Here is a 15,798-nt window from a genome sequence, read left to right as displayed (position 1 = left end):
ATGGGGAAGTGGACGGGGAGCTCGCCGCACATGGAGGGGAACGGGGTGCAGGGGGGAGGGGAGGGGGGCTTTGACCCCGTGCCGCGCCCGCGACCTTGTTGGGCCGCGCTCACACTCGCAGGCCCGCCCAACGGAGCCATATTCTCCGAATTTTCAAACAACGGCTACGAGCAGAACAAGCAGAACAAGACGCGTTCGTACTGAGTTTGACGCCTGCCGGATCGGCAAGGCGCAGCGCAGCGGTGGCTGTTGGCTCGGCCGTATAGCTTTTGAGCCGCGCCTACCTGTGGCCACCCCCGAAAGTCATCACTTGAGCCGCGCTTGTCGGGGGCCGGTCCCTAAGCGAGCTATCACGGACGCTCCACCACCCCAGGGCGAGTCGGGTGAAAAGTAATCATTTGCGCCGCGCAAGTTGGGTGTTGGCTTGTATACAGACTGGCTAAAGTACAGACTAATATTCATATTAAACTGAAGTTTAATTCAACTTCAACTTTCGCCTTTGCAATCCCTATGCTGACCTTGTGTCTTCCTTGTCGGGACTTTATAATAATCTGAATAAATATGAGGTTTTGGTTGTATTTTTAAACGAAACAAACCTAAACTAACAAACCTAACTCAATACAGTACATCAGTAATGATAAGATCATTGCATCCGACTGTCTCTCTTCAAAAATGTAAGCAAACCTACAATAACAAGCCTAATTGCACACATTAAATCAAATTTTTGTTGTTTAGTTGCTAGGTGCAAAGCCAATCAGCTGTATTCGTTTCTCTATCAGGCGAGGGGTGGAGTGGTGCCTCCGAAGCGTAGACTCTGCCGTTGGCCGCCACGCCGGCCTCAGAGCCTGTGACCCGGCCCTTATGGTGTGCTTGATCGGCGCGGCTCAAATGATGACTTTTCGTGGGAGAGCGGGGCGTCCCGGGGCCATCCTGCTTCCGCATTTACGCGCTGGTCCCCCGCCCCTTAATCCCCCGCCCAGGTTAGCGCGGCTCAAAAGGCGAACTCCCGTTGGCTCCGCGGGCAGGAGGACTACCCCAGCCCGCCGTTGACCGGAAGTGGCTTCTGCCCCCCAACCATTCTCCTCTCACCGCTCTCGTTTGCGTCCACGCCGGTGGCAGGGGCGTGGTGAGGAAGAAAGGGGGGGGGGCAACTCGGCTCCCCAGGCTTGGATTATGTGCTCTGCTCCCGAGGTGCGTATACGTGTGGGAGGGCGTCGAGTTCGGGACGCCTGTCTATCCAGCTCAGCGGTGCATTCAGGCAAAACGCCCACACACACACACATGAGAGAATCTGAGTCTTATCAGCATCGTCTTCTTAAGAAGACAGTAAGCGGAGGGAACCGAGGGGTTATACATTCAGTTGCGCATCACTTGCGCATCAACTGCGCCCCTAAGTGTTTTCGTGATGCAATCTGAAAGCTGCGTCATTCGGCTACACTTTCGAAAAGCAATTGTATTCGACGCAACGGGGGGACGGACGTCTAACTGAACTGAGTCTCACCCTTCGCAGCCGCACTTCCTGCAGCACTAGGACGGTCGTCCACGTCATTGTTCCTTCAGCCGCAGAATCGCGGCCCAAATGGTGGACAGATGGGGCCGGTGTTCCCAAATCGGATGAGGTTCTCTGAGTTCTTCGAACGATAACCCGGGAGAGTGGAAAATAGGCGGAGGCGGCGAGGGGAGTCCGGGAAGAAGGCAGGCTGGGCTGGAGGGAAGGGGGGGGGGGGCGATCCGACCCACTTTAGCGCCCTCCCAGACGGGATCCAAAGCGGACCCGTTACATGCCTCCCTACCCGGCTTGAGTCCAAAGCTCCGATCGGCCAGAGCGCGTTACACTCGATATTATGGACGCAAACCCGCGCGGCATTTAAAGCCTCTGTCGGAGCGCACGCGCCCCGCCAGTCTCCTCAGCTAAGCGCTCATTTCAACGGGCCGAAACGCCTCGTTTGCGCGTGGACTGATCCGGAGAAGGCGTGCAGACCAACCGAGACCAACCCAACAACTCGGCCCAGCTGCTGTGTACCAGCTGCTGCAGGGTCCTTTGCTGCATCGTATGCAAAGTTAGCAAAGACGTTTTGGAGGAACTTGGGTTGAAAGGGCAAGGGCCGCCGCTAGCGAGGCTGTAGGAGACCCAATCCTACCCCGCTATGCACCTGTTGGCCGATTCACGCGCACTTTCGTCACAATACTGTACCGCATGCACGCAAACAAACGGTTTGCCTGCCCGTGCGGGGCCGTACAGAGCAGTTGGCCTCCAACGATAGGCAACCCGCCCGCAGGCGTGTGTGCGGTACAGTGTGCAGCAACGAAAGAGCGCGGCGTGAATCAGCCTTCGCGTGTGGTCGTCGTTTGTCGCAACGACGGCGAGCACCCCGCCGTGGACCAGGTTGACGTACGTCTGAGCCTGCCGTGCTCCAACTCTTTCACTGTTCGTTATGACTATCGAATCGATTGTTCGCACCTTGCCATGCTGGACCGGGGCTATGGGCGCAGCCGGGAGCTTTTACCCGCTTGTGCCACAGCCGTCGCCGCCCTATTGCGTCACCTGCGCTGTTCCGCGTCCACCGCCCGCGCCCACTAAACTTCCGAGGGATCCTGGCCACGCCACGCCAGCCACGGAGCGCCGCTCTCGACCTCGACTCGACCTGCTGGAGCTGGTGCTGCAGAGCGCTCGCGGCCTGCTCCAAAGCCGAGACAAAGGCGGGCGCCGGCGAGTCGCCAAACAGTTCCTCGTGCGAATTGACGAGAAAAGTCCAGCTTTCCTTTAGTGGCGTGTTCGTAACACCTCTCTATTAGAACCATTGCGTCGCAGCGGACCTGCGGCATCCAGCAGGAGCAGGGCTGCTGAGCTGGGAGGCGTGAGATTCCCATCTCCAGCCGGCTTGGAGGGTCCTGTTGGGGATGAATCAATTTATTTCGCTCCTGGAGGCTCCGGCCTGGCTCCGGTCCGGCCTGCAGGCAGCTCTGGCTGGACCAGGACCTGAGAGATGCAGTCGCGGCGCGCGCCACGCTGCGCCACGCCGAGAAGGGCTGGCTGCCTTGGTATGGGCCTGGCAGCCAGCACCAGTGTTGCGAGGAGGGGAGGGTCAGGGGAGGAGAGAGAGGGGAGGTGCATCGGACACTCCAAGGTTGCCGCTCCGCTCCGCAGGCCGTGTCGTGCTCTCCAGCACGCTGGACTCCGCTCCGGGCCGCTCTCACCCTGCCTCCTCCGCCTCCCGCCCTCCCCCCTCCCCTCCGGCCGCGCCCCGCCACGCCGCCGTGTGGGTCTCGCCGCGTGCACCGCGTGCCGCACCGCGGTCACCTGAACTACCTGAACCCTCCCCTCCCCTCGCGCGGCGCGTTGTGCCCGCCGTGCAGCGTGCGCCGCGCGCCGTGCAGCCGTGCCACGCGGGCGCTGTGCTGCGCGCGGAGCCCAAGCGGGCGCCATCTGTCGGCGCGGCGGAGAACCGGCGGGCGGCGGCGCGGGCCGGCGCTGCCAACCTCTGGGCACGCGGTATCCCTCCCGCGCCCGCGCGCTTTTGTCTCGGGCTTTGTCCACAACCGGCGTGGCTGTTCGTCAGTTTCGCGCAGAGACGAACAGGGTAAGAGGTCGCTCTTCACCGCCGTACTGGAGGATACCGTGATATCGACGAAGAAAAGTCGAGTGGACTTCCCGACACCACTGCGGGGCGGTGGCTCGGCTTGAGCGCGTTCTTTCAAACAGCAGCGCGCAAAGCAGCATCACGGAATGTGACGCTAGCAAAGTAATAAAAATAAAAGCATATGATCGATTGGTGGGCTAGACTTTATTGCACAAGCAAAGTAGCATTTATATACCGGCACCATAGTATATACAAAGACAGTGTTTCAATTTAATGTCGTAACAAAACGGGAGTGCCAATCTTGGACAAATAGTAAAAGACAAAGGAAAGATCCACACACACGATAATACTCGTATATAAATACCATTTTCCGTCACTCGCAAGCGCTGCGACGAGTGATCACCTCAGTTCCTCTATAGATATCACACTTGCGGGGCAGGCGCAGCGGCGGTGGGCCGCACGCGGCTGGCGCAGCCAACTCCGTATGGTGGGCCAGGCACGTAAGTCGGTGGATGGATTCGAGATTCGAGATATCAACATATCCCTACGCCTAAAGAGTCAAAATAAAAATGGCGGCCGGAAGCCGAGCCGGAAGCCCTTCTTCTCCATTAAAGACAAACTAGTTTGCACGCAGTTTCGATATAAAAAAAGCAGAATTGTGAAGCAATATTTGCTCTTTTGTGGAGGGGTTTTAAACTAAGGTACGAAGCTCGCTGTTCCCGAGGTGCCAAGTGTCAGCTCCTTTGGTGGGGGCGGCCCCTGCTCCTACATCGAGTTGCGAGGCGAGCTGGGCTCTCAAGTTACTTTCACCTACATTTTTGACTAGTTACTTCTGAACGAAGCGTTCCGCGTCATCTCGTAAAAATATACTTTCTGGCTCGATTGGATTTAAAATAAATTTGGTAACATTATAAAGATACTGGTGAATTGACGATGTTTTGGGATGCAAGGTCCTACTTCCAGTCCGGAGCCCATGAGGCTGGCGGGTTAGCGTGCGTTTTCATTTTTTGGACGGCGAACAGAAAAGATCTTTTCACACGCTTGAAGGCTTATTGAAGGCGAGGCTAGGCCTGATGGCGGCGCGTGTTTATGATCCGCAAACAATCCCAAACTTTGATTTGTCTCGCGAAAAATAAATTCGGAACACTAAAAGGGAATGCTCTCAGTCTGCCCTATAACTAGTATAAGTAATATCAAGCAATAAATACTATGCCCAACGCAATTTTAAATAAAAATCAGATCCCTTAAACATGAGAACTTAGGAACTGAGAACAACAGTGGATTTCCATAATAAACAATAGAAGCGTAAATACAAACACATCTCCCTCCTCTTACTTATACCAACATTATTAACACAATCAGCGAACGGTCCAACAAATTAGCTTACAAAGTCCAACCTCTGGCCTGAGACATTACTTTGGCACTGGGCTTGACAGCGTTTGGACTGCAGCCTCTCTGTAACACACCCACAAATACACAAACAGGTGATAGCCTACTCAGTGCGTCAATTCAAGACCAAAACCTCTAATATGTCATCAGTGGAATTATTATCTTGCCATCTGCAAGACAGAGGAAAGAAAGCAACAGTTTTACAAACAATAGACTAGCTTATAAAAATTTATCTTCACCAAATGACTTTTAATTTAATATAATTAGCTGAAGCGATAATAACATCATTCACTGCCTTTGGCCCACGCACACAAACACAAAACAAGCCGAAACCACATCACATCCGTCAATGATTTGCATAGAGTATCACAAATTCTTTCGTCACCGGGCCTTCTTGGGTCCTTAAAGCCCTCAAGTCAAGACCCGGCCGGCCCCTACCCGAACTCACAATATGTACACACTTTGTAGAATAGATCAGAATAGATACAGGAAGACCATTTCGGAATTCAGTGTTATTACAAATATCACAAAATCGGTTCTAGAGCTAAAAACAACTTGGCTTGTAGCGCGCCCTAGCCTTGCAGGCTCCTGCAATATCTCTTGTGTATTTGCAAAAGTACTTATCGACGACTAAAAGGTTAACCGTCCATTTCAAAGAGAAGAATTATTTATAGATAAAAATCTCACTGTGAACACAATTTATTTGCTTCGGCCTCGTTGTTCACTATGTTGAACCCCAGCACGAGCGGACAGCCGAGGCGCCCTCGTGCAGGAGCCGCGCCGGGCAGCTTCTCTATTGCTGCTGTTTGGGGACTCCTGACACGCCTTAGGAATTGGGAAAATAAAAATGCCGTCGAAGTGTCAGCAACCCCCAAGAAGAGTGGCGTGACGGTTGTCGGCTGCTCATGCCACCGAGCCGGAGGAGTGCGCTGAGCGCGCGCGCACCGGGGAGGTCCTGCTCTCGCTGCTGGAGCGGGGCGGCGGCGGCGTGGCGCCGGGCGTGCCGGGGGTGGCCGTGCACGGCGTCCCAGGGCAGGTGCCGGGTGTCCCCGGTGTGGCCGCTCCGGAGCCGCTGGCGCTAGCGCTGGCGGGGGTGGGCGGCGTCCCTGTGGGCACGGCGAGCGCCTTGGTCAGGCCAGCCCCAGCAGGGCCCCTGCCCCGCCCAGCCCCTTGGCCCAGCCCCTTGGCCCAGCCCCGTGGCCCATTGGCCCACAGCCCCCTGGCCCAGCCCCGCTCAGACTCTGGTCGACGGCAGGTGCAGGTCCTGGCCCAACTCACCTGGTGGTCTCTCACCCTGAGGAGACACCAGGCTGCTGGCCAGGCTGCCGTCCGCCGTGTTCGTGGAGCCGTTGCTGGGGCCGTTGGCACTGCCGTTGGCCGTCGACGAGCCGTTGGCGGACACCAGATTGTTGTTGTTGGAGGCGGAGGAGCGCCGGCGAGCCAGCACCGAGTTGCCGTTGTCCCTGGATGGACTCTTGACGTCAAAGACAGACGAGTCGCTCTCCAAGTCCGACTCCACATGGGACCACGACATCTGTAGGGCAGAAGGGCGTCGTCAGCGAGGCCTTGTCGGAGAGAGCAGCACACTTCCGCCACGTGTTGTACTCACTTGTCTGGTGCCCGGGTGCGGCGACAGTCTCTCCGAGGTGTCGGAGCCGCACGACGACGACTCGCTCAGCTCCTGTGCGAACTTGCGCTGGGCGCGCGGGCTGGGCGGCGGCCGCCGGCTGCACACCTGCGCCTGGATCAGCTCGCAAAGTCGCCGGAAGCGGCGGATGTTGCCAGAGAGAAGCGTGAAGGTGATGGCGTACAGCGGGTCCTGAGGGTCCTTGGCCACCGAGGACAAGTCGACCTGGAAGCGGACCTGCCTCTGGAACATGGCCGGGCCGGCCGAGCCCCGCCGGTACTCGACCCGGAACGACAGCGGCGACACCACCGAGTGGCTCAGCTCGGCGATCTGCAAGGAGAGGAGAACGTCAGCAGGGTGCCCGTCGTCGCGGTGGTGCCGCTGCGCAAGTGATGCGAGGAGAGTTGGATCCAGGGCGGGGTGGAGGACAGGGGTCGACAGGGGTCGTGTCACCTGCTCACCCTCCCGAGGAGACCTCGACGAGGACCTCGCCGAGCTGCAGCAGTTTTCTAATCTCCTCCCCCCTCTTCCTCCTCTGGCTCACTGGATCCGCCCCCGCCGCTGTTGTCGTCGTTGCTCACCGAGAGGAAGGCGTGGATGAGGTCGGCCTTGACGTTGGCCAGCGGCCTCCCCTTTAGCAGGATGGTGAAGGTCTCGTCCCTCTCGGTCGCCATCAGCGAGCCGAACCACGACTTCTTGGTGAGCTCGGGCGAGGACTCCGGCGTCAGATGCACCTCCTCGGAGGACGCTGTGCGAAGCAAAGGATTAGTCTCTAACGGGCGCGCGGGTCGCGCGCTCCTTGCGGCCTCAGCGCCGTGGAGATAGGCAGTCCCGTCGGGCACTGGTGCCCGAACTGGCTACGGTGGCCTACCCCGCCGGGCGCCCCCCGCCCCTGGAGCGCGCGCGCAGACAGCAGGCCGTGCGTGGTAAACTCACCTTGCATCTTCCGCCTGTGGAAGCGCGGCGAACCTAGGAAGGAGTTCTTGAGGGTGTTGAGCCTGGAGCGCCAGTGGGTGCCGGCGCTCACGCCCGAGCTCACTCCTGACGCGATGGGCGATCCGGGAGGGGTGAAGGGCCCCAGGCTTGCCAGGGTGCCGCCTGCGGGGCAGAAAGGACAACGGGCGACTTGTTAAAGGTTGGTGTCTTCCTGCCATCTATGTTTTTGCTGCGGCTCTCTAAGCTGAGCTACGCATGCAACAGTCTACCGACGCCCTCGGCTCGCCGCAGACTGCTGAAGTAGTATCTGTGCGCAAAGCTCTGCTCCTACTGCTGGCACGGGTGGGACCGAAACAAGAAATGTGAGTTTCTACTCAGACGACGAAAACCAGTGAAGAGAAAGTCTATTCGACATGGTGTTCAAAAGGTAGTGCTACTGTGTTTGAAGTTCATTATTTAAACAAATAAGATATTTAGATGTTCTATAATAGAATAAATACAAATTAACTGCGATCAGTACTTGATATGAAGGTGTTTTTCTTGTCTATGAACATTTTCTGTAAACTACCTGCACACACTACGTGATTTTAGAGTGCACTTGTGAAGAATGAAATAATTAAAAATACATATATAACATATAACTGGGACTGGGCATGAGCTTTGATCATTCATAGCAGCACTTTATTAGATAGCGGCGCCAGCTGCAGCGCGCTTGGACTCGGTGATATGTGCCATATAATCATAGCCGTCCAAGCGGGGTCGTCATGCCACAGATTGCAATTAACAACTCTGCCAGGCCAGGCTCGCAGCCTCCGCACTCTGCTCGCCCAAACAAACTGAGTCTGTGTGTACCGGGGGCGCTGCGGAGCACGATGGCGGGCGGAGGGGGCGGGGGCGTGCCGAGAACCGAGTCCCCGCCGCCCCCCGAGCTGCTGGAACCCTCGCCGCTCGACGTGGACGCTTTCCGCGACCGGTGTCCCCCCGACGAGCCGCCCCCGGCGCCGCCGCCTCCGGAGCCGCCTCCACCGCCGCTGTTGTGGTGGTGGTGCGGCCGCGCTACACAAGTAGAGACGGAGTGGTGAATGTCCGCCCGGCCACCCGCCGACCTGTCTGTCTGTGGTGTCCTGTGTCACGCGCCCATCCGCACGCCGTCGTCGGCGTCCTCCGGGGGCTGCCCCACCCCGCCATGCTCCCCCCTCCCCATCCCCGCGCCTGCCGGCATACTCACCCCCCGAGGCCTCGGAGCTGCTGTCCACGCTCTCGGCGCGCGCGCGCTGCACCATGGGGCTGCCCGGCGTGGAGGATTGGCCGCTGGGCGTGCCGGTGGGCGAGCCTGCCCCGGCCCGCGCCGTGCTGTTCGCGTGGTGGTGATGGTGGTGGTGATGGTGGTGGTGGTGGTGGTGCGTGGCTCGCTGTGGCAGCGGCGACAGGATGCCGGCCAGGGCCGCGCTGGGCCCGCTCGTCGAGCCCGCCGAGTTCTGCTGGTTGGTGACGGCCACGGAGGGCGCGAGGGGCCGCCGGTGGTGCCGCTGGCTGCAAAAATACAGGCGGTCACGTGAGCGATCACGACAAAACCAACGACAAAACCAGCCAGCGCTTGATCGGCGAGATTCAAGGGCGCTGAAAGAGGGGGAGGGGAGGGGGGTGGGGGGTGTTTAGATTGGGCCGTTATTTCCCGGCTCGCCCTGCACTGTCCTCCGGCGCAACTTTATGGAGCCATGTAAGCGGGCCGGGGGAAGGGGGACGGACGGAGGGCGCGGCGCGGCGCTTTACTGTCGGAAGGGGAAAAATTCAGAGGGGAAAAAAAACACAACGCAAAATGTAACTGAAGCGGGTGAACAAACGCGCTGATCGTGTGACGGTGCCGATCGGCTGAGTAAGCTCGATCCATTACCCCCCCCCCTTCTCCCCCTTCTCCCCACACTTACACACGAGAGAGGAAGAGGGGTAGGGGCAATTTAGGAAATGTAAAATTACACCCGGGGAAGAGAAGACAGTGTATGGCAGGCAGGCGTGGCCCATCCATCATACTCTGAGCGTTCCTCTCTGTCTGCCCGGCGGCTGGCGGTGCCGCAGGGCTGCTGCGGGTGTAGGTGGTGGGGTGGGACGGGGCGGGAGCGGATTGTTCGCCGAGGGGCCGTGCCATCCTACTCACTGGTATGCGAGCCTCCGCGGCGTGAGCGGGCTGCCCTCCGAGATCCTCCCAAAGGACGTCGACGTGCCGTTGACCTTGCAGGCGTCCACCCGCTTCCTGGGCGGGTCGGGCGTCTCCAGGCGCGTCCTCAGCACCGAGTCGGTGTCGTCCTCGTGCGCCGGCCGGCGCCGCTTCCGCTCCAGCAGCAGGAAGTAGATGACCTTCTCCGTGTTGTGCCTGCAATACGTCACCGTCAGACATTTGTAAGGTCAGGACTCATCCCCTCGGGTATGTACACCCCCCCCCCTTTCAACACTCCACAAAACCCAGAAATTGCGCTTACTCCGAGCTGAGCAGCTTCTGCACAAGCTTGTCTTTGTCCTTGAAGCATCCCAGCGAGGTAATGGCTTGCAGGACGTCCGTGTCCATGGCCTCCTCTGTGGGCAGAACGTGCGTCTGCACCACCTCCATCATGGGGAGCTCCAGCTCCAGTTCGCCCTTGCCGCCGGCCGTCACCCACTGGTGCCTGTTGATGTCCGCCAGCTGAAACAGTCGACGGTTTTTGAGCAAACGGTCTCTGATGACACACTGCCTATCACTGGCTATAGTACTTCCAAACTCACTCACCGTTAGCCTCTTCTCTGGGTTAACCTCAATCATCCCCCGGAGCAGATTCTGGCAGTCGGGCGGCACGAAGTGCGGTATGTGGAACACACCCCTCTTGACCTTCTCGAGGAGCTGCCGGAGGTTGTCGTCGTCGAAGGGGAGCGCGCCGACCAGCAGCGCGTACAGAATCACCCCGCACGACCACACGTCCGCCTTGCGCCCGTCGTACTTCTCGCCCTGGGGGAGACAGCGAGAGCAACACGCTCAACTTTATTCTGACAATTGTGGCAATACCAACCCCACCAAACGCATAGACAGTTTCTCAATCAACACAAATACCCGAATGTGTTTGAAGTTCATTATTTAAACAAATAAGATATTTAGATGTTCTATAATAGAATAAATACAAATTAACTGCGATCAGTACTTGATATGAAGGTGTTTTTCTTGTCTATGAACATTTTCTGTAAACTACCTGCACACACTACGTGATTTTAGAGTGCACTTGTGAAGAATGAAATAATTAAAAATACATATATAACATATAACTGGGACTGGGCATGAGCTTTGATCATTCATAGCAGCACTTTATTAGATAGCGGCGCCAGCTGCAGCGCGCTTGGACTCGGTGATATGTGCCATATAATCATAGCCGTCCAAGCGGGGTCGTCATGCCACAGATTGCAATTAACAACTCTGCCAGGCCAGGCTCGCAGCCTCCGCACTCTGCTCGCCCAAACAAACTGAGTCTGTGTGTACCGGGGGCGCTGCGGAGCACGATGGCGGGCGGAGGGGGCGGGGGCGTGCCGAGAACCGAGTCCCCGCCGCCCCCCGAGCTGCTGGAACCCTCGCCGCTCGACGTGGACGCTTTCCGCGACCGGTGTCCCCCCGACGAGCCGCCCCCGGCGCCGCCGCCTCCGGAGCCGCCTCCACCGCCGCTGTTGTGGTGGTGGTGCGGCCGCGCTACACAAGTAGAGACGGAGTGGTGAATGTCCGCCCGGCCACCCGCCGACCTGTCTGTCTGTGGTGTCCTGTGTCACGCGCCCATCCGCACGCCGTCGTCGGCGTCCTCCGGGGGCTGCCCCACCCCGCCATGCTCCCCCCTCCCCATCCCCGCGCCTGCCGGCATACTCACCCCCCGAGGCCTCGGAGCTGCTGTCCACGCTCTCGGCGCGCGCGCGCTGCACCATGGGGCTGCCCGGCGTGGAGGATTGGCCGCTGGGCGTGCCGGTGGGCGAGCCTGCCCCGGCCCGCGCCGTGCTGTTCGCGTGGTGGTGATGGTGGTGGTGATGGTGGTGGTGGTGGTGGTGCGTGGCTCGCTGTGGCAGCGGCGACAGGATGCCGGCCAGGGCCGCGCTGGGCCCGCTCGTCGAGCCCGCCGAGTTCTGCTGGTTGGTGACGGCCACGGAGGGCGCGAGGGGCCGCCGGTGGTGCCGCTGGCTGCAAAAATACAGGCGGTCACGTGAGCGATCACGACAAAACCAACGACAAAACCAGCCAGCGCTTGATCGGCGAGATTCAAGGGCGCTGAAAGAGGGGGAGGGAGGGGGGTGGGGGGTGTTTAGATTGGGCCGTTATTTCCCGGCTCGCCCTGCACTGTCCTCCGGCGCAACTTTATGGAGCCATGTAAGCGGGCCGGGGGAAGGGGGACGGACGGAGGGCGCGGCGCGGCGCTTTACTGTCGGAAGGGGAAAAATTCAGAGGGGAAAAAAAACACAACGCAAAATGTAACTGAAGCGGGTGAACAAACGCGCTGATCGTGTGACGGTGCCGATCGGCTGAGTAAGCTCGATCCATTACCCCCCCCCCTTCTCCCCCTTCTCCCCACACTTACACACGAGAGAGGAAGAGGGGTAGGGGCAATTTAGGAAATGTAAAATTACACCCGGGGAAGAGAAGACAGTGTATGGCAGGCAGGCGTGGCCCATCCATCATACTCTGAGCGTTCCTCTCTGTCTGCCCGGCGGCTGGCGGTGCCGCAGGGCTGCTGCGGGTGTAGGTGGTGGGGTGGGACGGGGCGGGAGCGGATTGTTCGCCGAGGGGCCGTGCCATCCTACTCACTGGTATGCGAGCCTCCGCGGCGTGAGCGGGCTGCCCTCCGAGATCCTCCCAAAGGACGTCGACGTGCCGTTGACCTTGCAGGCGTCCACCCGCTTCCTGGGCGGGTCGGGCGTCTCCAGGCGCGTCCTCAGCACCGAGTCGGTGTCGTCCTCGTGCGCCGGCCGGCGCCGCTTCCGCTCCAGCAGCAGGAAGTAGATGACCTTCTCCGTGTTGTGCCTGCAATACGTCACCGTCAGACATTTGTAAGGTCAGGACTCATCCCCTCGGGTATGTACACCCCCCCCCCTTTCAACACTCCACAAAACCCAGAAATTGCGCTTACTCCGAGCTGAGCAGCTTCTGCACAAGCTTGTCTTTGTCCTTGAAGCATCCCAGCGAGGTAATGGCTTGCAGGACGTCCGTGTCCATGGCCTCCTCTGTGGGCAGAACGTGCGTCTGCACCACCTCCATCATGGGGAGCTCCAGCTCCAGTTCGCCCTTGCCGCCGGCCGTCACCCACTGGTGCCTGTTGATGTCCGCCAGCTGAAACAGTCGACGGTTTTTTGAGCAAACGTCTCTGATGACACACTGCCTATCACTGGCTATAGTACTTCCAAACTCACTCACCGTTAGCCTCTTCTCTGGGTTAACCTCAATCATCCCCCGGAGCAGGTTCTGGCAGTCGGGCGGCACGAAGTGCGGTATGTGGAACACACCCCTCTTGACCTTCTCGAGGAGCTGCCGGAGGTTGTCGTCGTCGAAGGGGAGCGCGCCGACCAGCAGCGCGTACAGAATCACCCCGCACGACCACACGTCCGCCTTGCGCCCGTCGTACTTCTCGCCCTGGGGGAGACAGCGAGAGCAACACGCTCAACTTTATTCTGACAATTGTGGCAATACCAACCCCACCAAACGCATAGACAGTTTCTCAATCAACACAAATACCCGAAAAAAACGGAAGTAGCTCCTTTCTCTATATTCTAGGATGGATTTTATTTGTAATTTAAAGTTGTACTTCTCAAGGACGTAGAAAAGAAACTTGAGATCCCCCCTCTTTTCCCTCGGTTTTATACCAACTGCACTGCGCACTATTTCTAACAGTGTCCCGAGCGCGACACACGTGGGGGGCTCTTAAAGATTCATGGCCGGTCATGAGCGACATACACTCGATGCGCCCCGCTCTCTACACACACGGACATACACGTTCACTTCCGGTCGATACTTCCGGCCGACACTCACCCGGATCACTTCCGGGCACGCGTAGTGCGGCGAGCCGCAGGAGGTCTCCAGCATGCTGCCGGCGGGCTGCAGCGACGCCATCCCGAAGTCGGCCACCTTGATGTTGTTCTTCTCGTCCAGCAGGAGGTTCTCGGGCTTCAGGTCGCGATGGCTGCGCGCGACAGATACAAGTCGGGTCGTAAAAGTTATTTATGGTGGATAAACCGGCACTTATACCTTTACGGGCGCCTCCTCACCATATCGAGTGGCTGTGGCAGAAGTCCAGGGCCGAGATGATCTGCCTGAAGAACCGGCGCGCCTCCTTCGGGGTGAGCCGACCCTTCTTAACCAGGTAGTCGAAGAGCTCGCCGCCCGACACGTGTTCTAGCACCAGGTACCTGACGAGGAAGCAAAAGGCGTCAGCATGAACCACCTTAACTGTACACAAGTGGCACAGTTAACCATGAAGAAATTTGCGTAGTCGTACGGGAGGGACATTATTAGAGCGTGAGTGAGAGTGTGAGAGAGAAGGGTGCGGATACCCGCTCTCTGCCTCTCTCGTACAAGACATTTACTCACAGGTACTTCTTGTTCTCGTACACGTCCGACAGGCCCAGGACGTGGGGGTGGTCCACCAGCTTCATTATCGCTATCTCCCTCTCCACCTGCGAAGCACAGAAGCTCGTTACACACCACTCGGCAGAGAGGCCCTCAGGCGCGGCGCTGCGGCGCTGCGGCGCTCCAGGGTCGTTCCAGGCCGCCGGCGTGTAATGCCGCGATCAATAATAAGAAACATAATAAAGAAATAACTATTGTAAGTGCACTAGGGCAACTTGCCTTCATCAGGACGGACTCGCTCAGTTTCTCTCGGTTGATAATTTTGATGGCGACCTTCTTTCCGCTCACACATTGCACGCCCAGTTTCACTAAACCTGGAACAACGACAAAATAATCACATGTTAGTCTTTAGGAAGTCGGCGAACTGTGGGCCCGAGTAGAAAATGGGTTCCTCGCCAACAATAAAACAAAGTCGGACAGACATAGTTTAGGTTTCGTTAACAAAACCAAACTATGGAATTGGTTTTGTTTTGCAGTCCCCATTCATTTGCATTTCCATTGATGGGGCTGTGCCGGCGGCGCGATTCAGTGGTCTATGGACCTGCTACATCACTGCCGCGTGTCGTCCTCGGGAGGGCCGGCAGGGCGGGTCGCTAAAATTACAAATAATCTCGTTCCCAAAATAACCCGTGACGTCACCCCATTTACGGCCCGCTACGATCGCCTCGCCTCTCCTCCCCTACTGCTCTTCCTCTCCACTCTCCTCCCTCCCGGCCTCGGCCCGCCCCCGCCCCTTAAGGCCCTTCAGCCCTTCAGCGCGCTGGACTGGACTATTTTCGTCTTACAGTGGCGAGTGTTACTCGGAAAGGCCCATCGGGATGGCAGGCTATAGGCCGGCTGTGGGCCGTCCTCTCTCCCCTCCCCACCGCGCCCCACCCCACCTCGCGACGCCACCCCCGCCACCATGCATCCCCTTCTACCGGATATCGATCCCTCCTCACCCGCCCGCCGCGCCCCGCCTCAGCCGCCTCGCCCCGCCGCGCCCGCGCTGGCCCGTCTCGCTGCGCCCCGTGGGCCGCCGCGCCCCGCCCTGCCCCGCCGCGCCCCCTACCGCGGTGGCTATCCCCTGCATGAATGACCCGGTGCGCACCTAGGCACTCCATCCCTTCTCACCTGACCCGGCCGCCACCAAGGCCCCGCTCCGCACCCGCCGGCCCGCCGGCCCGCACGGGGGCTGCGTAGCGTGCGTGTTGGTGGCTGATTACCATCGCGGTCGTTGGCGCGACAATTTGGCGATACCTAAACGACCCGGCGGCCGCTATGGCTTGCGTTGCGGTGGCTGCCCTACCTGGCCGCCGGCGAGGCCCTGGCCAGGTCATGGCTCTGAGTGCTTTTGTTGCTCAGGTCGCCGCTGTCGTTGATCCATGGGGAGCGGGAAGGCGTCCTATCCCCTGCAGACGGCGATGTAGGCTGCCCGCATCCCACGCGTCCTGCAGGGGTGGCCTGCCCCCGTCCCCATACAGGCGCGCTCGGCCCGGAGCGGCTCTGAGCAAAGCTGGAAACGACCGGAAGGGGTTGCGGCCCCGACCAGCTCCATTGGGGCATCCCCAGGGGAGCGGGGGAGGGGGAGGTCGCGTGCCTAATCTGGTTCAGGGGAGGTAGGCTACGCCATGAGAGAGAGCGAGCGAGCGCGAGAGCGAGCACTGACT

General features: G+C 59.1%; 1 protein-coding gene across 8 annotated transcripts in view; it reads right to left on the bottom strand.

The window, feature by feature from the left end:
• Positions 1-3,765: 3,765 nt before the first annotated feature.
• Positions 3,766-15,798, bottom strand: part of LOC113208886 (serine/threonine-protein kinase BRSK2) — a 26,616-nt gene continuing 14,583 nt past the window's right edge. Inside the window, exons 2-15 of one of the 8 annotated variants that reach the window (XM_052271588.1) lie at positions 14,369-14,463; positions 14,111-14,196; positions 13,789-13,929; positions 13,553-13,703; positions 12,941-13,156; positions 12,657-12,856; positions 12,335-12,550; positions 11,409-11,713; positions 11,033-11,236; positions 7,534-7,695; positions 7,179-7,345; positions 6,580-6,927; positions 6,249-6,504; positions 3,766-6,076 (exon numbers count right to left, since the gene is read on the bottom strand). In XM_052271588.1, coding sequence (XP_052127548.1) covers positions 5,874-6,076; positions 6,249-6,504; positions 6,580-6,927; positions 7,179-7,345; positions 7,534-7,695; positions 11,033-11,236; positions 11,409-11,713; positions 12,335-12,550; positions 12,657-12,856; positions 12,941-13,156; positions 13,553-13,703; positions 13,789-13,929; positions 14,111-14,196; positions 14,369-14,463 — 2,750 coding nt within the window. In that variant the 3' untranslated portion in view covers positions 3,766-5,873. Of the gene's footprint in view, positions 6,077-6,248; positions 6,505-6,579; positions 6,928-7,178; positions 7,346-7,533; positions 7,696-8,385; positions 8,590-8,761; positions 9,067-9,688; positions 9,905-10,010; positions 10,211-10,294; positions 10,511-11,032; positions 11,237-11,408; positions 11,714-12,334; positions 12,551-12,656; positions 12,857-12,940; positions 13,157-13,552; positions 13,704-13,788; positions 13,930-14,110; positions 14,197-14,368; positions 14,464-15,798 lie in introns of all 8 variants that reach the window. The other 7 variants (XM_026426127.2, XM_052271587.1, XM_052271585.1 and 4 more) reach the window with 7 other exon arrangements.

The sequence above is a fragment of the Frankliniella occidentalis genome, unplaced genomic scaffold (assembly GCF_000697945.3).
Source record: "Frankliniella occidentalis isolate FOCC.00 unplaced genomic scaffold, Focc_3.1 Scaffold166, whole genome shotgun sequence".
NCBI classification, from domain to species: Eukaryota; Metazoa; Arthropoda; class Insecta; order Thysanoptera; family Thripidae; genus Frankliniella; species Frankliniella occidentalis.
Note: the sequence above shows the minus strand (reverse complement) of the source record. Positions and strands in the feature narration are given on the sequence as shown.